We start from the raw sequence: 22,629 nt of genomic DNA, 5'->3' as shown, positions 1-22,629 counted from the left end.
CTGCAGGAGATGAGGCTTGGTTGGTTGTGCAGGGACAGCAGAGGACTGATGCCAGTGGGCACAATCTGATTTATTGGGGCAGCTCAAAGTGCTGGGCTCCCAGGCTGGGATTGCCCTGGTGCTGCTCCCCTGGGCACTGTGCATCCCTTTCAGAAAGCAGTTTAGAGACACAAGCTGGGGCTGAGCAATGGGCACGGCTCACCTTTCCTGTCATCTCCCAGTGTCATTTTGTCATCATCTCCTGCCTCAAACCCTTGCTGCCCCTTCCCACCCTGCTCTGTAACACCCAGGACGCACACGGGCGGGGATGGGACAAACTGCCTTCAGAAAGGGATGCACAGTGAGCAGGGGAGCAGCACCAGGGCAATCCCAGCCTGGGAGCCCAGCACTTTGAGCTGCCCTTGTAAATCAGATTGTGCCCACTGGCATCAGTCCCGTGCTGTCCCTGCACAAGCAACCGAGCCTCACCTCCTACTTCGGTGAGTTATGGGCATGCTGCCTGTGCCAAGGGTTCTGTGGGAAGCACACGGGCACTGGCACAGCTCAAACCCACCTGCCATGGGTGGGAGAGGGGGCAGAAGGCCCTGGAGACACCCTGAGGGTCTCTGGCTTCCTACTCCCACCATGTCTTGCCCACCTTCCCAGCTCTGCCCAGGTAAAAAGATGGCAGAAATTGAGACACTTTGCACTGCCCCAGGCTGCTCCAAGGCCCATCCAACCCAGCCTCGGACAATTCCAGGGATCCAGGGGCAGCCACAGCTTCTCTGGGCAACCTGTGCCAGGGTCTCATCACTCACACAGGGAGGAATTTCTTCCTAACATCCAATCTAACCCCGGTCTTTGCCAGTTTGAAGCCTTTCCCCTTTGCCCTGTCACTCCACACCCTCTTAAACAGCTTCTTTACTTCAACACAATTTCCTTCCATTCACTCTTGCTCCCTTCAACTCGATCTCTGGCTGCTTCCTTTCTCTTTACTCCATTTCACAGAGATTAACTCGAAATTATTATTTCCCTCCATCTCGATGGGCACCTCCAGAGACGGAGAGGGACAAAAAGAAGGGCAGAAAGAGAGGGGAAAGGAGAGGGAAGAGGAGATGCAGGGAGGGGGCCTGAGCTTTAGCCCCTTTCACAGAAATCCACCAGAACTTATTTCCCTCGATTTTGTCGGGAAGCCGAGCATCCTCTGAAGAGGCCGAGAAAGACGGAGAGGGAAGAACAGGAAGAAGGGGAAGAAAAGAGCGAGAAGGAGGCGAGAAGAGGGGAGGGGGCCCGAGCTTTAGCCCACTTCACAGAAATCCACCAGAACTTATTTCACCGCATCTCGTCGGGAAGCCGAGCATCCCCCGAAGAGGCCGAAAAAGACGGAGATGGGAAAAAAAAGAAGAAGAGGGAAGAAAAGAGCGAGAAGGAGGCGAGAAGAGGGGAGGGGGCCCGAGCATCGTGCCCGCGGGGAGCGGCGGGGGGGCTCGCACGGCAGCGCTGCCCATGCACATTCTCTCCGGGCGGCGGCGCGGCTGCCGCTCCTCCCGGCCCCGCTCGGCTCCGCTCCGCTCCGCCCGGCCCCGGCGGCACGAACATGGCGACACGGAGCTCTGGCGGGGCCGGCCGTGCCTCCCCGCTCCCCCGCCGGCTGCTGCCGCTCCTGCCGCTGCTGCTGCTGCCGCTGCCGGCGGCCGCCCGCTCGCCGCTGCTGCTGCTCCGCGCCCCGCCGGCCCCCGCCGCCCCCGCCGAGCCCCCGCGGGGCCGCCGCGCCGCGCCGCGCCCGCCCGAGCCCATCCAGGTGTACGGACAGGTGAGCCCGCACCGCGGCGGCCGCGGGGGGCACCGGCGCGGCTCGCCCCCCCGAGAACGCCGCGCTGCATCCATCGCCCCCCGCTCCCCGTCCTTCCTTCCTTCCTTCCCCGGGGGTCCCGGCCGGGCGAGGGTCGCTGCGTGGGTTCGCGGCTCTGTCGAGACGCTGGCTCTCCCCGCATCGCCGCGGTCACTCGCGGGCTCGTCCCCGGACCAGCTGCGCTCCCGAGGGAGCGGCCAAGGGCACGCGGCGGGGATTGGGGCCGGGCATCGCCGCCGGCAGCCGGGAAGGGACAGCGATTCCCTGCGGGCAGCGGCGCCTCCAGGGATGCTCGCCGTGAGCATCGCCGCGCTCGGCAGCCGGGCAGGGGGAGGTGACGCCGGGGGAAGACATGGCTATTCGTGAGGCGCCGTGTCCTTCCCCACGAGAAGGGCTCCTTGCGCGTCTAAGTCATCCTCCACTGATCCTCGGAAAAGAAGGGGAGCAGAGTTGCTCACGGCAGGAAAACACAGAAGCTGCTATTTCTGAAAGTATTGGTCTCGATCCACTGGCAAGTTTTGCTGCCAGGACCACGAAGGCTCCCCCTCATCCCTTCTTTTCCATCTCTTTTGGGTGGTGATGACAAATTACACTTTCAGCTGGGGAAAGCTTCAGCTTTTTCAAGGTTCTACTTTATTTTTGATGTACCCACATGCTGTCTGCACTTCGCTGCCCTACTTGATCCTCCTTGCTGACACTGCCCGTGTCCCCATCACGTGCCCAAAATGCCGATGAGGGGGAGGACCAGCCCACAGAGGGACACAGCACACTTGAGGAGAGGCTTTGAGCCTTCGGTGGCATCTGCCTTTGCCTCCTTGGATCGGGCTTTCCCCCCTGGTGCTCTATAATGTCCCCTTTTTGCTACTTGTAGGATCAGAAGGAGCCAGTCACGAGGCAGGGCTGGCCCTGGAGCTGCTGGAGGGGCACAGGCAGGGCTGGTGCTGCTCCTAAAGCCCTTCTGTTCCCTTGTTTAGGGAAAAGCTGTTCCTCCTCCCCTTGAAAATCTGCTTCGCCTCCTCTACCTCCTCAGCGTTTGGCTGTTTTTAGCATAACACAGCTACCCCATTTTAGAAGAAAACATGACACTCGTCTCTCATCCACGGCAAGACATTGGTGGCACTTTCCCTTCTGTCTCCCCACGCCTTCCATCCAGCCAGGTAGAGCTGCTCCAGCAGGGATGTCCCTGTCACCTGCACACGGAGCTGCAGGGCCAGGAGGGTGCAGTAACCCTGTCACTACCCAGAACAGGACTCATAGGAAGCAGTGGGAGTTCAACAGTTTGCCACGGTTTGGGATTTTCTCATTGCCTCAAGCTTCCAGAGGGGATTTGCCTGGGGAATGGAGATGCTCTCACCGGCAGCAGAGCACACAGCACCCATTCCTTCCTCTGCTTTGGGGCCGGACACACAGATCTTACAGCCCAGGTGTGTCACTGGGAAGAGTTGCTCAGCGCTAAACAGCATTTCTGAGTTCTCCCAAGTGCTACAGTGCTTTAAATCGGGGCTCTGCCCTAACGAAAGGGACAAGAGGGAGCCTGTGTGTCCTGGGCTCCGTTACAGATCTGACCACACAAGTTACTAATGCCTGGGAAGCCGGAAAAGCTGAGCAGCACCGTGCTCAGGGGTCTCGTGCCTGGTCACAAGCACCCGACAGTCCCCGTGACCCCCCTCCCCCAGCTCTCTGGCACTCCAACACCAGCAGAAAATCGTGCAGTCAAAGCACTCCTCTCTCAGGGCCATCAGCATACGGGGCAGTGCTCGGAGCGAGCATCCTCGTGCCGTGTCACTGCAGTCCCTGATCTGGGACACATCCCACTCCCGTGCCTTTGGCAGGTCACTTGGCCATATGCTATGCACTGGCTCGTGCCCCAAAACTCCCTGCCCTTCCCTGGCTCTCTGCTGGGCTCCTGAAGCAGGCTGGTGGGACAGCTGAGAGCCCAGGCTCAGCTCAGGGGCTGGGGAAAGCAGGGTTTGCTGCTGGTGGGGGTGATGCCATCAGGGGAGCACAGGGAGGGATGCATTGCTCTGTCTGGAACCAGGCAGGGGAAGAACATCCAAAGCCTTTGTAGCTCCTCAGGAGCCAAACACAGCTTACTCAGCACTGTCAGGAACAGGCTGAGAGCCCTCTTGCCTTGGACACCAAAGCACAAGCACAAGATGTTACTTGGATTTTTTTTTTATCTGGACCCTCAGTGCTGATCACATCCTTGCTGGGCAGGCTGCAGCAGAACTTCCCAGGAACATCACCAAATAACAGGACCAGCAGCCTAACCCTCTTTGTGGTTTTTCCTTGTTTTTTCTGACTCTGAAGCAGCAGCAATCAGGAGACCAAATGCCCGACTCGAGTCCGTCAGCTTCGAGACAGAGCAGGTTTTGTTCCCTCGCACAGCCCTCACCTCTGTGGGATTGTTGGTGAGGGTTACAATGGACAGACTGTTTGAAGCAGGCACTGACACGAGACAGGACTTTTCTAGGATGCCACTGGCAGCAGAGAAGCATCCTCAGGGCAAGAAAACTTCACCCTTGGGGCCAGCAGGGCTCCCTGAACCCCTTCCACAAGTGTAGCTCCTCACCCTGCCCTTCTGCTCCTGGCATGAGCCCCTGGCTACCAGCGCAGTGGCTGGCCTGCCACCCACCCTCCTGTCCCCTCACAGCCTTTGTGCTCCTGCCTGCACATCCCTGCTCAGACCTGGAAACACAATCACCGGGTTGGAAGACCCTAAGGATCATCGAGTCCAGCCCAGCCCCAACAGCTCAGCTGAACCCTGGCAGCCAGTGCCACATCCAGGCTGTGTTAAACATACCCAGGGATGGTGACTCCATCACCTCCCCGGGCAGCCATTCCAGAACTTTATCACCCTTTGCATGAAAAACTTTTTCCGGATATCCAACCTGTATAAACAGGGCCTGGCTCCAGGATTTGCCATCTCCACAGAACCTCCCCACCATCCCACACTGATCCTGGCTGCTGGGTGTGAAGCAGCCCCGAGCCGCAGGGACTGCAACAAACACAGCAGAGAAGAGCAGCTGCTCTGGCTGCCTGCGTGTGCTGGCCTGAAGGGCGACCATGGGAGGGGTGTGGAGAGACTGTTTTGCCATGGCTGTGGCACACAGCGAGGAAAAATGCTGGGCCAGGAGCCCAGATTTGGTCTGCTGGTGCTGAGGGGAGTTACAAGAGCATTCATACTGCTAAAACACATCTGACCTTGACCTGCAGGATCCCTTCCCCTTTTTGGAAAAGGTTTATCTACAGCCACCCCCCCAAAGCACACAGCTCACAAAAAACCTTTGCCTTAAACCACGCTAGGACAAAGGACATCTTCTCTGAGTGCTGGTGGCTCCTGTGGCAGCCACTTCCCCTCTCTGCTGTCACTGCAAGGCTCGAGCCTCTCCCTGTGCTCAGCCTGCATGTGGCTGTCACCTCTGTGCCTCCCTGTCCCCTGAACCAGTGTTAGTGCTCTCCCTAACATTGCTTTTCTCTTCCCCTTCTGGGGGGGAACTATTTCACTGCTCCCAGCCTTCCTGTTCCCTGATGATAACCCATCCTGCCTTTGAGGGAAACCACCGTGCTTTCATCATTTCCAGGCCATTTACTACGACCTGACCTCTTATCAGCCCACCACTTGACCTTGACCCTGCCCACCCTTCTGCGCTGATGGAGACCTCAGATAATCTCCTCTCCAATGTGCAGAGCTGGCAGAGAGCCTCGCAGCTCCCAGGGGAGGCAGAGGTTGCTCTGCAGGGCGAGCTCCAGCAGCCCTGGGAGCGCAGACATCAGTCACGCCGCATCGCAATTGAACCGTACTTAATTTTGACCTACTTTGCCAGCCTGGCAGAGCCTTCCCAGATCAGACTTTAACCTTCTGGAGGTGCCCTGAGTGGTGACAAGTCTCATCTGCATCCTTTTCCTCCTCCCTTGTGTTAGAAGATCTTCCTCACCATTGCTGGGTCTTTCATGGCCACCCTGAGAAGGTTTCCCTGCTCCTGGCATTTGCTTTTTGCCAGAGCTTGATCCCTGGGAGCCACACAGTTCCTGCTCCAGGCACCATGATGGCTGCAAGAGGTATTTGTGGTTTTGTTCATTGTTTTTCCCCTCCAGCAGATTCCTCACAGGTCCTGTGAGTGCTGTGCTGTCCCAGGGGCATCGCTCAAGCTTTCCAGAGCTGCAATGCCATGCTCATGGCACACTTTAGACCTCTTCTGCAGCCTTCTTCCTTCGTTATGGGGGAGTGAATTTCACCAGCACTTGCCAAATCTCGTGGGGAACCCTTCATTCTTATCACATCCCTTCCCCTCTAAGAATTTAGGAGAACCCAGGTTATTTCTGGGGTTGTTTCTGGATTCCTGCCCTGACCCCAATCTTCCTACTCCCCTCCCTTTCCCATTCTCCTGGAAACAACAGCTCAGGGAGAGCTCTGTTGGTGGTGGCAGAGAGAAAAGAGCCCTGCAAGCTGATGATTTCAGTATTAACCAAATTAACACGGGGCCTGGCGCTCTCCGAAATGAGTCACCCGTGTTTCATATCAATGATTTCAGACCCTGGCATTTTCAGTCCAAGCCACAAGCAGCTCCACGGCAGGCACAGGCTGTATTTTCAGCTCTCCTGGCAGGGCTGGCAGCAGATGCTCGGGAGCGGAGCAGAAGGTGCAGTAATGGAGCTTTAGCGGGAGCGCGCGGGGAACGCGGCGTGCCGGCAGCGGGAGCACCCAGGGCGCTCCGGGGCCGGGCTCTTGCGTAAGCCCTGCCAGGGGGAGCGCGGGCAATGGGCACCACAGGCCTGGCACTTGTCCTCTGCAGCTTCCAGAGAGCTGGAGCGAGGAGGAGCACGGTCAGAGCAGCTTCTCTTGTTCTGCCCTGGGCTATCCAGGCAGCAGCTTTGCTTCTGACCCCTTCCTCAGCCCTGTCATCGTCCCAACAGCTACTGGGATCAAAATGTTTCACCCATTCCCCTTCTCCCCCCATGTTCTGGCAGCTCTGAACCTGTGATCTGAGCTGATGGCAGCTCTTGGATGGTTTCAGAGCAGCTCAGGACCCTTGCTCTTTGCCAGCCTCACTTATCACACAGCAGTAATAACTTATTAACTATGCAGAAATTCCCTGGGAACTGCATTTGTTTGTAGGTCACTTTGAGAATGGGAGAACACCCCAGTGATCCCTAGGAATCTTTGCTCTGCTCTCAGTTTTACAGCCCTGTCCTGTCACAGGGCATCACCTCCCGAGGAATCGCGAGCTGAGCTTGAGCTGCAGTGCCAGCTCTGGAGCATCAATCCTCAACAAAGCAAACCCGGGACACACACAGCGAGCTCCCCAGCCTGCTGGACACCAAGAGTAGCCCCTAATGCTGTCCTGTCACTTGTCACTGCTGTTACAAGTCGGCCAGCACACGACATTTCTGCTGGCAGCTCACCACAGCCAGCGGTGGGATTTCTGCCCGGGGAAGTCACGCTTCCCACACAGAGCAGGGGCTCCAAGGCTGGGATTTAGAGGGAAGGGCTGGAGAGCAGCTCCAGAGAGCTGTCCCTGCCAGTCACTCATCCCCTGGCCAGCCTGCACCATGCTGGAGCTTTCACTTTTCACATGCCAGGGGTGAGCCACCTCCACAACCAAAATCCTTCTCCAAACTCCAAATCGGGGCATAGGCAACTAAGAGGGATGTGACAAGAAGGGAAGCTGGACGTTTAGGTGCCAAAGAACACGGATTAGGGCTCTTCTCCCAGCCCTAGGCACTTGAGGAGTCAGCACTGCGCTCACCCAGGTGTCCTCAATTCCTGACATCCATCACTTCTCCAGGCTCAGCAGGGCAACACTTCCCCCTCAGCTCCCAGACACTCCCTCTGCCAGCCCAGCCTGGAGCTCTCAAGCTCCAGCTGCAGCCCAGAAGCTCATACCTGCTCTCAGATGGCACCTCCAGGGGCTGTCCTCTTGCCGTGCCATTCCTGCAGGGCATTCATTTGTTGGAAGATGCTGTTGACAAAGAAAGGCACACATAGCAAAGCTGGAAACACTGACTCCATTAACCACAGCTACAAGCAGCCTCTGCTGTGTCTTGGCTCCACTTTTCCCCTCCTGGACTTCATTTGGCACCTTACATATTAGGAGGGCAAATTAGAATTTCATGCATATTTCATATATACTTAATCACTTGGCAGAGACCAAAACACTTCCCCATTAAGTGGAATTTATGCTAAATGCTGTTTCCATTAGGCACCAGTCGCTGCCTGTTCAGAGGTTACACCAGTTCCCCAGGCAGCTGTCCCCTGCTAGGGGAGGTGGGGACACTGTGACAGTGCCACAGCAGCAGGGCAGGGGCCCCAACAGCAGCCTTACTCCAAAGCTCTTCCACAGAGCCCATCCTGGTTAGCGGGACATCAGCTGCTGTCTGTGGGGTCCTGTTTGGAGCTCCCCTGAGCCACTTGGGTCCCCACAGAGCTCCGAAGAGCTGCAAGGCAGCAAAAACCAAAAGCATGAGGCTCATAAACCCAAGCTACTGCTGTACAACCCCTTCCTGGGAGACTTACAGCATCCTTGCATTGCCTTCTCCTGCTTCACACCTTCTAGTAAGAGCCTCTCCAGCTGCTCCAAACCCTCCTGCTGAGCACGTCTCCTTCCTACCAGGGAGCCAATCTTCACCTGCCTCCAGTTTGCCTTTATCCAGGGACTCTGCCCCACTCAAACTGCCCGAGCTCACCCTGCTCCTCAAGGGCTAACAAAGCTCAGCTGGCTCCCCTGAACCCAAACACCTTGCCCCGGGTTTTTGGGTTTCACTTCACTTCCCAAGTCTCCAAAAAAAAAAAAAAAGGGATCTTGCGGTCTGCTTTATCCTATAAGAAAAAAAAAAAAAAAAAAGCTATTGAGATTTACTGCTGAGGTTAAATCAAGGTGCAGATAGGAGTCTCCTCTGGTTTTCCAGCTTTTGAAACTCCAAGTGTCAGATTTCTTGTGGAAAAAAAGAAAAAAAAAAAAACCCTAGAGAAGTACTATTAAAATTGAGACTGAGGTAGTAACAAACCCTTCTTGGCTGAGAGGATCTAAAGGGCCAAGGTCTGTGTTCTAACAGCGCCCAGCTCCAGCCTGGTCACCAAAAAAGCTGCACCCAAAATAGCCAGCAGAGATGTGGGAGATTTAAACGGGGTTATTCTGCTTCCAGAGCAGGGGAGGGGGACGGGGAGGGCAGAGCTCAGTTCCACACCCCAGGCTGTCTGTCGGCTGTCTCAGTGTGCAGCAGCCATTCCTCCTCCTCCTCCGGCCTGTTTCCCTGCATCCTCAAACAGCGTCTCTTCCTTTTAATTTTTATTTTGTTTTCTTTTCTGGCGGGCACGCAGGGCTCTGGCTGCCTGGCTTTGTAGCTGCTGCTGCTGCTGCCTGACCTAAATCAGAGCTGCGTTCAGAGCCGGGAGCTCCCGCGGGGTTTGCCCAGTGGGGGGGTCCCTGCCCGGGCAGCCGGGGGATGCTCCAGCCCCTGGGGATGCTCCAGCCCCGGGGATGCTCCAGCCCGGGGGATGCTCCAGCCCCGGGGGATGCTCGAATCCCGGGGGTGCTCCAGCCCCGGGGATGCTCCAGCCCCGGGGATGCTCCAGCCCTGGGGATGCTCCAGCCCCGGGGATGCTCCAGCCCTGGGGATGCTCCAGCCCCTGGGGGATGCTCCAGCCCCGGGGATGCTCCAGCCCGGGGGATGCTCCAGCCCCGGGGGATGCTCGAATCCCGGGGGTGCTCCAGCCCTGGGGATGCTCCAGCCCCGGGGGATGGTCCGGCCCCTGGGGGATGCTCCGGCCCGGGGGATGCTCCAGCCCCGGGGATGCTCCAGCCCCGGGGATGCTCCGGCCCGGGGGATGCTCCAGCCCCGGGGATGCTCCAGCCCCGGGGATGCTCCAGCCCAGGGGATGCTCGGATCCCGGGGATGCTCCAGCCCCTGGGGGATGCTCCAGCCCTGGGGATGCTCCAGCCCCGGGGGATGCTCCAGCCCTAGGGAATGCTTCAGCCCCGGGGGATGCTCGGACCCCGGGGATGCTCTGGCCCAGGGGATGCTCCAGCCCTGGGGATGCTCCAGCCCCAGGGATGCTCTGGCCCGGGGGATGCTCCATCCCCTGGGGGATGCTCGGACCCCGGGGATGCTCCAGCCCTCGGGGGATGTTCAGTCCCAGGGGATGCTCCAGCCCTGGGGATGCTCCCTGCCGGGGCTGGGGTCGGTTCTCTTTCCTCTCCTGTGAGCCTATTGCATAAGAGGGATTTGAGGGCTTCTACTTGGTTCTCCCCCTCCCTCCCCGCCTGTCTTCTTCCAGGATAAAGACCTTGTTTTTCCAAGTGTTTGGCTTGCTGGAGGTTAAAGCAGCCCCTTCTTCCAGGCAGTGCTGCTCGCTGATCCCGGGGTCAGCGAGAGCTGCAGGGTATCAAGCCTAAGAAGGGCTTATCCCTGTATTTTTACAGCTTCCCAAGGCCCCAGCTCCGGGGTTAGAGCCCTGGGCTGAGCTGTGGCGTGCGAGGGCTCAGGCACGCACTCTGCTGCAGGCAGCGGGGCACCCATCCATGGCGGGGCTGAGCTGCTCTCCCGGCTCTCCCGGCGTGCCTGGCTGTCCCTGCTGGCTGGTGACAGCCACCGAGGGTTTGTCCTGCTCCCTCAGCTCCCACTGTGCTGCTGCTGCGAGAGCTTCCCCATAGAAACCAGCGCTGTGCTGGCAGACAGAGCTCACACGGGAACAACGGGATCGTGCACGGCTCCGTGTGCGCTGGAAACCAGCAGGGAATATCCTGAGCCGGAAGGGACCCAGCCCTTGGCCCTGCACAGACACCCCAACAATCCCACCCTGTGCATCCCTGGGAGCAGTGTCCAAACGCTCCTGGAGCTCACCCCAACAATCCCATCCTGTGCATCCCTGGGAGCAGTGTCCATACTATCCTGGAGCTCTTGGGGCTGTGCCCTGCACAGACACCCCAACAATCCCCCCCCCCTGCCCCGCCCCATGCATTCCTGCATCCCTGGGAGCACTGTCCAAACGCTCCTGGAGCTCTTGGGGCTGTGCCCTGCACAGACACCCCAACAATCCCACCCTGTGCATCCCTGGGAGCAGTGTCCAAATGCTCCTGGAGCTCACCCCAACAATCCCACCCTGTGCATCCCTGGGAGCAGTGTCCAAACGCTCCTGGAGCTCACCCCAACAATCCCATCCTGTGCATCCCTGGGAGCAGTGTCCATACTATCCTGGAGCTCTTGGGGCTGTGCCCTGCACAGACACCCCAACAATCCCACCCTGTGCATCTCCAAGAGCGCTGTCCAAACTCTCCCGGAGCTCTTGGGGCTGTGTCCGTTCCCTGGGGAGCCCCCAGCACCCTCTGGGGGAAGAACCTTTCCTGATATCCAGCTAAACCTCCCCTGAAGCAGCTCGAGGCAGTCCCTTGAGTCCTGCCACTGGTCACCAGAGAGAAGGGATGGGTGCCCGGCCCTCTGCTTCCCCGTGGCCTCATCAGCCTGGATGCGAAAACACTTCCCAGTCCTTGGTTTGAGTTCTCATTCTCATCATCCCCTGAATCCTGTTTGTCTGAGGAAGAATAAAGGGAAAACTTACCCTTTTAGGCACATTGTGCCGACGTGTTCAGGAGAGATGCTGCTTTGGATGAGTTTTCCCAAAGTCTGGTATTTCCAAGGAAGGGTGGCATGAGAGGATGTTTGCTGTCCCTGTGGGTGAGCAGGTGACTCAGGGTGTCCTTTTCCTTGGCATTGCAGGTCAGCCTCAATGATTCCCACAATCAGATGGTCGTTCACTGGGCAGGAGAGAAGAGCAACGTGATTGTGGCCTTGGCCAGGGACAGCCTGTCCTTGCTGGGTCCCAAAAACAGCGATGTAAGTAACACGCCCTGGCCCTCTCCAGGTGCACCTTCTGCTTCTGGGCCAGGCAAGGTGATGGTGATGCTGAGCTACAGCCTGACTCGCTCTTGTGTCCTGAGACACAAAAAAAGGCCCACAAGTTTGGGTTCAGAGGCACAAAAATATTAAATATCCTCTGTGCTGCCCCATGGGTTCAAGGTTGGGAAAATCTCGAATCTTTCCCCACCTTGTAGTTCACTGAGTTTTCACCAAATCTGCCAGAAGGGAGCTCGGAACTTTGTGCTTCTCATCGTGGGGCTTCTCCTTTGCAGGTTTATGTGTCCTATGACTATGGGAAGAGTTTTAAGAAGATTTCGGAGAGGTTCAGCTTCGATGGGGGGAACAGCAGCGAGGTGGCCATCGCCCAGTTCTACCACAGCCCGGCTGACAACAAGAGGGTGAGGGGGACGTGGCAGCTGGGCCTGTGTCCCTGCTGTCACAGGGAGCCTGGACACCCCTTGGGCTGTCCCTGGGGCAGAGGTGGCATGTGCCAGGCACTTCTTGTGCCTTGGTGATGGTCAGAGTGTGGTGGGAGAGGGGTAAATTATTCTCCTCCAACGTTTGCCCTCCCAAAGGCTCCCCTGGGATGTGCTCCTTCATTGCTGCCAGCCTGAGCTCTGCCCTGACCTTCTCCCCTGTCTGTCCCTCCACTCCCAGTATATCTTTGTGGATGCCTTTGCCCCGTACCTCTGGATCACCACCGACTTCTGCAACACCATCCAAGGCTTCTCCATCCCCTTCAGAGCAGCAGACCTCCTCCTGCACAGCAGGAACCCCAACCTCCTCTTGGGCTTCGACAGGTCTCACCCTAAAAAACAGGTGAGCACTTTGCTCAGGTGGGGAACCAGCATCCTACCCCTGCCCTGCTGTGAGGTTGCTGTGGCCCTCACAGCTGAGAGCCACCGTGCCTCGTGCCAGGCCATGTGGCTTCGTGCTTTGGCCATTCAGGGAGTCTGATCTCACATGCAGAGCTGTCCAAATCTGCCAGGTCCCTTCCCCACAGTCCTGTTCTCACCTCTGGAGAATGAGGACACAATACCTGCAGGCTGCCTGTCTTATTTCCCTTCCTTTCTCCTCCATCCACGCTGCTCCCAGCCACATCCATCACCCCAGCGATCGTGGTCATAACTCACCACAGAGCGCTGGCAGCTGAGGCAGGATGACCTCTGCAGTGTTTCATGTGGGCCTGTGGTTTGCCTTTGAGTCCTGAATAACAAATTGCTGCTTGAATACAAACATTTTTTTTCCCTCTGGAGCTGTTGGGTAAAGATTGAAAATAATTACAGCACCTTCAGATAGACACTGAGTAGAACCTGGAGGTGAAACAGTGGGGAATCCTTCTGGTAGAAGGCTGAAAGATGATTTTTTTTGCTGTTTGGGTTATCTGTTATTAACAGAAAAGTTGCTGTTGCTCCAGCAGCTGCCGCATGAAAAGTCATGGGAGTAGCCATGGATGGACACATGGGGTCTCTTGAAGGATTGGGTCTGTTTGTGTCCCAATCCTTCTGGCATCTCTCACCTTTGCTGTTGCAGCTCTGGAAATCAGATGACTTTGGCCAGACCTGGATAATGATTCAGGAACACGTGAAGTCCTTTTCTTGGTATGTACTGCACCCAGCTCCTGTCTCCTCTCAGTCCTCACTCCTTGCGCTGCTTGCTGCCCTGTGGGAACCAAGAATCTGGGTACCAGGGTGTGCTCCAGCCCTGTCCCCTCACCCTGCACTGTGCGCATGTGGCACGGCAGAGTGACAGGTGACAGCCACCCGCACTGGCACCCAAGGGTGTTTCCCTTTCCCCTGCCCCATCTCCTTGCTCCTGCTGCCTTCTTCTCCCATCCCACCGCATCCCCTGTCCTCCCAGGGGGGTTGAGCCCTACGACAAGCCCAGCACGGTGTACATCGAGCGGCACGAGCCCTCGGGGGCCTCGACCGTCATCCGCAGCACGGACTTCTTCCAGAGCCGGGAGAACAAGGAGATCATCCTGGAGGATGTCGAAGACTTCCAGCTCAGGGACAAATACATGTTTGCAACCAAGGCTGTGGTGAGTGACGCGCGAGGAATTCGCCGCCGAGGGTGGACGTGGTGCGGAACCACAGCGGGCAAGAGCATCTGCCAGGGGTGGTGCCGCTCTCTGCTGCACCTCACAGCCTTCAGACCTCACTGGCTTGTCACAGAGGTGTCACCCAGCCTGCCAGCAGCTGCCACCCCCCGTGGGCTCACGGCAGTGGCCGCCCGTGCCGCTCTCCCAGCGGTGTTTCCATACCCCTGCCTCGGGCAGGCTGGGCAGAAGTAGGTCAGCCTGCAGAGGGCTGGGAGCAGGGAAAAACCACAGGATGGCTGGGAAGGAGGTCGGGGTGGGGGTGGCAGGGGGATGTGGCTCGGCAGCTCGGTGGTTAAAGGAGGCCGCTTGTCAGAGGAGATTACCATCAAACGTGGACCAGGTCCAAGCAGCCTAATGTGCTCCAGCCTGGAAAGAAAGCTGCATTTTCAGTCTGCTTGCCTAGGAAAAGAGGATGTGGGTGAGCAAAAGTGGTCTTTTGGTCCCTCTGCAGCCAGTTCTTGGCCAAATTCAAACCTGAAAGAAAGCAAGAAAGTGTCTGTGCTTCCTCTGAGGGCCAGGCCTTTCTAGATCAGAAACAGCATCAGAGGGATAAAGTCCTGATCCTTCTAGAATGTAAGGAGCAGCTTTCTTTTCAGAAGATGCATTTCTCCCCTGCAGCTGCCATCGAGTCCTTTAAGAAGGAACCCTTTATTTAGGGGTGACTGCTGGCAGAACCAGGGAGGATTTCCTAGGCAGTAAGTGACAGGTGTGTCACCTCCGGCCCCCCGAGCGGGCACAGCGGTGTCTGACAGAGGCAGGGAACATTTGCAGAGCAATTTCAGTTTCTCAGAAGTCTCCCTTGCAGGTAGTACAGCCTGTAACTCCCAGGGCCCAGCCCCTTGGCGCTGTGCCTGCTCTGTGGTTTGCAGGAGATTTTATCGAGGGCTCGGTGCTGGTGTAGGGTGGAACACTGGGGGTGGTTTGTGTCTCTGCAGAGAAGCCACTGAGCTCAGGGACAGCATCCTGAAAGCATCAGGAGGGTTTGGGCTGCATTTGGGGGTGCTTTGGAGCTTTTACTGCTTCTGGAGCACTCAGGGGCCAGCGGGCAGCACGCCCTGCTTCCTCCTGCAGCTGTAATGACTAAACATCAATAAAATCACTCGTATTCCACCCCACGGCAAGCACTGCTGGGAAACACCGAGACAGAGGGAGGCTGGCTGCAAACCCCTCATTCAGGAGTCACATCCCCAGGTCTGGAATGAGGCACTTGCCTCCAAGCCTGGCTGCAGCAGGGGCAGTGCTGGGGAAAGGACAGGCTGGGCGGCAGCGGCGCCCAGGGCTCTGACTTCTGCTCCTTTCCGTGGGAGGCACGGTTGCTTAGTGATACAGAGGATGGGGAAAAAAAAGAAAAAAAAAAACAAACCAAAAACCAGGCCGCTTATTTTTGGAGCCTAGATCTGGGTTTAGGTCCTCACCATTGGCATCCTCTATGAAATAGGTTGCCCCCAGCTTTTTTACTTTCTCGGCTTTGCACCGGCGCCTTTCGTTTTGCGCAAATCGGTAAAAATAGGAAGGAAAGGTCAGTGTGCTCTGAGGAGAAAGGAGGAGTTAAACCCAGCCTCCTCACCCCCACCCGACTGACCAGGAAGGACAGTTTGTCTCCTTGCTGAGCCCTGGCTGTGGCAATTGAAACCCTGAGTGGGCATCACTGCTCCCAGCATCGCGCAGCTGCCAGGCTTTGCCCACATGTACGGAGGGGTAGTCCCAGGCACTGGGTAATCCCAGTGGAGATGAGGGTGGTTTTTTGGGGTGAGACCCCCTCCTAACGTGTCCCTGTGCTCTGCACAGCGTTTGCTTGGCAGCTCACAGCCCCCCTCAGTCCAGCTCTGGGTCTCCTTCAACCGCAAGCCCATGCGGGTGGCACAGTTCGTTACCAAGCATCCAATTAAGGTAAGTGGTGCTTCCCGAGCAGCTTCCCAGCTCCCTGCCGTGCCAAGGACACCCTGCGGTGCCAGCAGCAGCTCCAGATGCTGCAGGAGAGGGAAGGGACCTCGGATAACCCTGCTGGGGGGGGGGTGGCAGAGCAAAGGCTCATGTTGGGATGATCTCGTGGTTTACACGAAGGCACCTGGACAGCCACTGGGGATGGGGGCTGGCAGCAAAGCCCAGACACCAGAGGGGGGGCTGATCCCACTTGGGGACTTTACCTCTTCCCATGGTGTGGGGTGTGCTGGCATCACCTGGAGCATCCAATTCTTGCAGGCTGAGGAAGCCCAGGGCACCACCAGGGCTTGCAAAGGGTCCGTGATGCATGAACCAGACGTGCTGGGGTGTCCCCAGGCTGGTGGGGATGAAGGAAGGCATGAGAAGCAAGTTTTGGTGCTTGGCAGAGCAGTGGGGTGCCCTCCCAGCCTCAGAGGGGTCCAGAGATCCAGCACACATGGGGCTTGGTGACCGTGCTGCTCCAGGGGGCTTTGCAGGGCGCAGGACGGCAATCACTGTGGGGGGAACACAACAGAAAAAGCAAAGTGGAGATTTCCCACCTGCTGAGTGGAAAAAATACAAAAAGGTGGAAGCAAGCTAAGAGGAAACCCAAACCAGCCTGTGTGTAAACCCTCCCTGTGTGCACACACACACACACAAAGCCTGTTCTTTGTGTCCCAAAGGAATATTACATTGCTGATGCCTCGGAGGACCAGGTGTTTGTGTGTGTCAGCCACGACAACAACCGCACCAACCTCTACATCTCAGAGGCTGAGGGCCTGAAGTTCTCCCTGTCTCTAGAAAATGTGCTCTACTACAGCCCAGGGGGAGCTGGCAGTGACACCTTGGTCAGGTAAGACAGGACTTAGCAATGGTCCCCTGAACGGGGAATAATTAGCATTGACTCCATGACTGCAGAAGGCTGATCAATTGCTTTATTCTATTATACTATATTATACTATACTATACTCATTTAAAAGCCCGTAACCCTTACTGACAGTCTGATACAGCTTTGACCTAATTGGCCAATCCCTCCAAACACCATCCACTGTCCGATTAAGAAACCACCTTTGGTAAAAAAATCCCCATAACGGCATTCCATGTGCACAACAACACGTGCAGCCAAGTGGAGATAAGAATTGCTTATCATTCTTTTCTCTGAGCTTTCTCACAGCTTCCCAGGGCAATCCTGGGAGAGAGCTGTCTCTGTCTGTTCAAGAGGATTTGTGATTACCACAAGGACTCACCCCACAGCGAATGAGAACATCGACCAAAATCCGCGATTTCTGGCTGTGCCGGAGCAACGCGTTACCTTTGTCAATGCCCCACATCCCCAGACTTATGGGAAGGGGTTCAATTTCCATTTTTCCGACCCCACAGGTACTTTGCCAACGAGCCCTTTGCTGATTTCCACCGTGTGGAAGGCGTGCGGGGCGTCTACATCGCCACGCTGATCAATGGCTCCTTCAGCGAGGAGAACATGCGCTCCGTCATCACCTTCGACAAGGGCGGCACCTGGGAGCTGCTCCAGCCCCCCACACAGACCCGTTATGGGGAGCACATCGACTGCCAGGTACCACGGGGCACTGGGACAGGGAGAAGACCCCCAAAAATGGCATTTGGGGATGTGGTTTATTAGTGGTGGGCTTGGTGATCTTGGAGGTGTTTTCACTCTATGAAAAGAGGTTGAAACAGCAATGCCACCACGAAGGAGTCCCTCCTTGCCTTTCCAAGCAGAGAGGGCTGGACTAGACAGCATGAGGGATGGATGTTAATCCACTGTTCTGCTTTCCCAGTTGTCCCAGGGCTGCTCTCTCCACCTGGCCCAGCGCCTGAGCCAGCTGCTGAATTTCCAGCTGCGCAGGATGCCCATTCTCTCCAAGGAGTCGGCGCCAGGACTGATCATTGCCACTGGTACTGCTTTTCCCTTGGCTTGGGGGGTGTTGTTGCCAGGCAGTATTTAGTTTGTACAAGCAGGTTATAAAATGCAATTAAATGGTGCATTTTGCTGTCCTTTCTCTGCTGCAGTCCCCATACAGTAATTACAGAATGAACATTTCACTGCAGCACAGAGATGTGAGAAACCTGATCTGTTCTGATCCTCTTTCCTGATCCTCACGAAGGGCTTCTTTAAGATTCAGAAATTCCTGTTTGTCTCGCTCCGTTACTGAAGAAAGCACACATTTTGTTTAATCATGTTTGTAGCCATGGGTTTTTCCCCCATCTGCTTTAAAACTTGAAATAGTCCTTGAAATATTTGCTTTTGAAGGGATTAATTTATAGTGTGAAAAATCATCTCCTCAATCACAGATAAAAATAGTTTGGAGGTGTCTGGCTTCCTTTTAAGCAATCACTTTGCATTCCTCATGAAGGATGATTTCTCCCATTCTCCCAGGCTCTGTTGGCAAGAACATGGCAAGGAAAACCAATGTTTATGTCTCGAGCAGTGCTGGAGCAAGGTGGAGAGAGGTAAGGCTGCTCTTACACCTGCCAGATTGGCCAGTGTGGTGGGGGAACAGGATGGATTTTAGCAGAAATTTGATGAGTTACTTTAAAGGGGATTTCACATGAATCCAGGAGCTGGAAGGTGCTCAATGCCTTAAAACAGAAAAGGTTTTTAGATGAAGAACCAGGCGTGGGTTGGTTGGAGATGAACCTCTGGTGTGGATGGTGGATTCAGACACAGGAGAGCTCCCTCCTCTGTTTTCCCTTTACACCTGGCAGGACTTGTCCTCAGCACGGGGCATTGGGTGTGTTTGAGATGGGACTGACAGCCAGGACTTTGTGTGTGAGAGAGTTTGGAGAGGCTCTGGCTTCTTCCAGTGAAATGGGACACTGCCTTCGGTTTATGGGGAGTCTGCTGCTGTTTACTGAGTGGATGCTCTGGTCTGTGGCAGTGTTTGTGGTGTGCCTGTGCACTCTGCAGCCAGTGTAATGTGGTATTCCAACATCTGCAAGCTATTTAATCCTGGGAGCTGAGCAGCCTCCTTCTCCCCCCGCGAGTTCTGCACGGTCGGGGTGAGGTCTGGGCAGCTGCACTGGGGCTGGGGACACGCCACAGGTCTGGCTGATGCCAAAGGTGGTTCAGAGGCTGCTCCTGGCTCCAAAACCCAGCTGCAGAGCAGCTGTGTGGACCCTGCAGCCAGGCAGGAGCTGACAGATGGGACAGGGTATCCACAACCACAGACTTTCAGGTGCCAAGCTCCAGAGGTTTGCCTTGGAGTGCAGTTAGAACATTCTGAGGAAGTGTTGATCCAAAGTTTCTGGCTGATCTTTGTATCATGAGCAGAGGTGCAGAATGACCCAGCACTGGGGCTGAGAAGCAGCACCACAGCTCCTCCTGCTCAGCTTTGGCCAGCAGCAGGCTGGGAGGCTCTGCAGATCACTGGGGTGATTTCACAGCCCAGAGAAGAAAGGAACAATGCATTCAGTGCCCCGTGTAAGAATATCCCCAAGTGTGTCAGCACGTCCTGTGAGCAGGGTCTGGCATGGACACGCTCCTTGTTTTCATCCCTGGGTGCTCTGGGCTCCCTGGATGGGAAAGCAAAGCTGATTGTGAGCTGGTGAGCATGAGATCCAAGCTTCTTGCCATGGATGAATTGTCTCCAGGGCCTGTTTCTGCTTGCCATGGCCCCACTTCTCTCTGAACATTCACAAGACCTTCCACAGCCTGAGAACCAACTTCTCTGCAGTTCTGGGATGGCCACAAGTCACTGCTGGGTGTCAGGAAAGCCTCACAGAGGTGACAAACGGGAGAAGAGAAGGACTCTGGTTTTGTGTCATGGTGCTTCTTCCACTGATCTTTCCCTGCATAGAGCACAGGAGGAGCAGAGCCCAGGGCTCAGGGCAGCTTTTACACACATCCCTTAGGGGAAATGGGCTGGCTAGTCTCACCTGCAGATGGTGTCCCACAAACACTTGAATCTCTGGTGCCTCCAGGCACTTGATTTGGCCAAGGCTGAAGCATTAGCTTGGCTCAGGCAGAGTTTCTGACAAAGCCACTTCCCTTCATTCAGCACAGCTCTGATCTCCCCTCAGCACTGTCTCTCTTGCAGGCACTGTCTGGACCCCACTACTACACCTGGGGTGACCACGGTGGAATTCTGGTGGCCATCGCCCAAGGCACCGAGACCGACCAGCTCAAGTGAGTGTCAGGGCACAGGGACTGCTTCTGCTGCTTGGCTGGGGATGGCAGAGAGCGCCCTGCAGCAGGACACCAGGACATGGCCCTGGCATCTCTCCCAATCTTCTTTTCTGTGCAGGTACAGCACAAACGAAGGGGAAACCTGGAAGGTGTTCACGTTCTCGGAGAAGCCGGTGTTCGTGTACGGCCTCCTGACCGAGCCCGGCGAGAAGAGCACCATATTCACCATCTTTGGCTCCTACAAGGAGAATGGCCACAGCTGGCTGATCCTGCAGATCAACACCACTGACGTGCTGGGTAAGGGGATGGGGGCAGAGCCATCTCTGGGGTGGCTCTGCAGGTAGGAGAGAGGGCATCTCCTCATGCCCTGTCCTGTGTCTCATGTCCACATGGACACAGCTGCTGAAGGCACTCGTGTGCCCTGTGCTCTCCCTGTATTCCTTCCCTCCTCACTGAGGAATTTGTTGAAAAGGAAAAGAGAAAAAAAAAAATTCCTTCTGAAGGCTTGTGCCTATGAATGTTTTATAACCCATTTCAGCTTTGATTGCGAGGCAGCATTTTAATCAAAGCGCAGTTAAACCCAGCAGAGGAATTTGCTTGACTAAAATTTATCACCGATTCCCTTGACATTTTGTTGGGAACAAATCTGTTTGGTAACCAGAACGACTTCATTCAGATTCCCTGTCACTGCCACGGAGCTGCCTGTTCCCTCCTGTCACCGCGTGCCGCCGCACGCTCCCAGCTGGAGCTCTCCTTGCCTCGCCTTCCCTGTGGGACAGGGCTGGGGCCTCGCTCTTTGGGGGAGGTTTTGTGCCAGGGGAGGGTGGAGAGGGGAGGGAATCACAGAATGAACCAGGTGGGAAAAGACCTTTGGTTGGAAAAGACCCAACACGTCCTCATCAACTAAACCATGGCACGAGTGCCACGTCCAGTCTTGTTTTGAACACCTCCAGGGATGGTGACTCCATCCCCTCCCTGGGCAGGTGATTCCAGTGCCCAATCCCTCTCTCAGTGAAGAATTTTTCCCTGGTGTCCAACCTAAACTTCCTCTGGCACAGTTTAAGGCTGTGTCCTCTCGTTCTGTCAGTGGTTGCCGGGGAGAAGAGGCATTCCTGTGGTGTGGGGCTGGATGCCAGCACGCCTGGCACTCCTGGCTACCCAGGGACATCAGCATCTCTCTGTCCTTAAACCTGGGGTGCTGCAAACGCTCCACCTTTCTGCACCCCAACCTTGTTTCTCCTCTCAGGGGTCCCTTGCACAGAGAATGACTACAAGCTGTGGTCACCCTCGGACGAGCGAGGCAATGAATGTTTGCTGGGGCACAAAACCGTTTTCAAAAGGAGGACTCCTCATGCGACCTGCTTCAATGGGGAAGACTTTGACAGGCCTGTCATGGTCTCCAACTGCTCTTGTACGAGGGAGGACTTTGAATGGTAAAATACCAATTAATTTCTTCTAGTCTGGATTGTAAATCCAAGATAAGTATCTGTGACCAATCGCTCCGAGTGAACAAACATCCAATTTATGTAGCTCGGAATGTCACTGCTTCATTTTATAGCAGAGAGGAAACTAAACAGACTGAAAACATCCTTTCAATAATAACAGGGCATGAGACTTAATTAATGTCTTTAGAGCCTTTTGGGAGCCTCTGAAAAGTTCCGTGGAAAAGGGAAGTATTGTTAATCCATCACCTTCCAAAGGAGAATGGATAATTTCCCATCACAGACAGAGATCCACTAAAAATCTTTGTGATTCTCTAGCCACAGGGGTGCAGCTGGCCCTGCTATTGCCCTTTGACTGCCATTCCCACAATCCTGACACTGCATTCAGGATCAGGAAACACGGTCTGGCAAACTGATGCAAAGGTTTGGGGTTAGAAAGGGAGCTGCTTTTTCAGCGACTGGGCTTTCAGTGGAGCTCACACCAGACTGCTCCTTTCTGATGCTGAGACCAAGTCTGGCTCACCACGAGCAGGCTGAGAGCAGGGCTGGTGGGAGCCTGCCTCAGAATTCAGCCCTGGGCTCCCTACAAAATCCCACTGACAAAACCTCTCTCCCCCACAGCGTTTTCCAAAGAACAGCCGCACTGTGGCTCCCATTTTGCCAGCAGGACCAGCCAAGAGACAGAGCAGTGACCCGAGCCAGCTCAGCAGCAGCACTGGGGCTTGCAGCCAGCTTTGCAGAGCACACTGGCTCAGCTCTGCCTCGCTGCCTCACCTTCCCCAGCCTGCCCAGCCACTGGCAAAGCTGATTTGCAAAGTGTTCTTGAAACATCCTGTCTGGCTGGGAGATGTTCTGTGCAGCTAAATACTGATAATAAATGAAGGGTCACTTTGGGTTCTTAAAAATTCTTTGCAAAAATAGACTCATGGTGTAGCATGGCTGCATTTTTTTGCTTTTCCCTGTCCCTCCCTACATCTTTCTTCTCCTTGCAGTGATTTTGGCTTCAAACTGAGCGATGACTTGTCCTTAGAAGTTTGTGTCCCTGACCCTGAGTTTGCTGGGAAACCCTATGACCCACCAGTCCCGTGCCCTGTTGGCTCAACCTACAGGAAGACTCGAGGGTATGTGCTGTACTTGGGAGGGCAACCCGATACTCCAAGTGCTGGAATTTATCTTACTGGTGATTAAAAAAACCCCAAACAACCACAAAACCCACAAGAGTGGCAGCAAACAAACGGCATGTTAGGACATACACGGCAATTAAACACCACAGCTTACTCTGGCTGCACAGGGTGGTTTGTTCACAGTTTTTCCATGGAATAAACTGCCT

General features: G+C 55.8%; 1 protein-coding gene across 2 annotated transcripts in view; it reads left to right on the top strand.

Annotated features, from left to right (window-relative positions):
• Nucleotides 1-1,469: 1,469 nt before the first annotated feature.
• SORL1 (sortilin related receptor 1) overlaps nt 1,470-22,629 on the top strand; it is a 51,095-nt gene continuing 29,935 nt past the window's right edge. For both annotated transcript variants that reach the window (XM_038161533.1, XM_038161531.1), the window contains exons 1-15: nt 1,470-1,792; nt 11,549-11,665; nt 11,962-12,087; nt 12,347-12,508; nt 13,223-13,290; nt 13,550-13,730; nt 15,579-15,680; nt 16,397-16,566; nt 17,094-17,286; nt 17,510-17,627; nt 18,109-18,182; nt 19,769-19,857; nt 19,976-20,154; nt 21,104-21,290; nt 22,292-22,420. In XM_038161533.1, the coding sequence (XP_038017461.1) occupies nt 1,577-1,792; nt 11,549-11,665; nt 11,962-12,087; nt 12,347-12,508; nt 13,223-13,290; nt 13,550-13,730; nt 15,579-15,680; nt 16,397-16,566; nt 17,094-17,286; nt 17,510-17,627; nt 18,109-18,182; nt 19,769-19,857; nt 19,976-20,154; nt 21,104-21,290; nt 22,292-22,420 (2,111 nt within the window). In that variant the 5' untranslated portion in view covers nt 1,470-1,576. The remainder of the gene's footprint in view (nt 1,793-11,548; nt 11,666-11,961; nt 12,088-12,346; nt 12,509-13,222; nt 13,291-13,549; nt 13,731-15,578; nt 15,681-16,396; nt 16,567-17,093; nt 17,287-17,509; nt 17,628-18,108; nt 18,183-19,768; nt 19,858-19,975; nt 20,155-21,103; nt 21,291-22,291; nt 22,421-22,629) is intronic.

Source organism: Motacilla alba, chromosome 24 (assembly GCF_015832195.1).
Source record: "Motacilla alba alba isolate MOTALB_02 chromosome 24, Motacilla_alba_V1.0_pri, whole genome shotgun sequence".
Taxonomy (NCBI): Eukaryota; Metazoa; Chordata; class Aves; order Passeriformes; family Motacillidae; genus Motacilla; species Motacilla alba.
The sequence above is the reverse complement of the archived record's forward strand: the minus strand, read 5'-3'. Positions and strand labels throughout refer to the sequence as shown.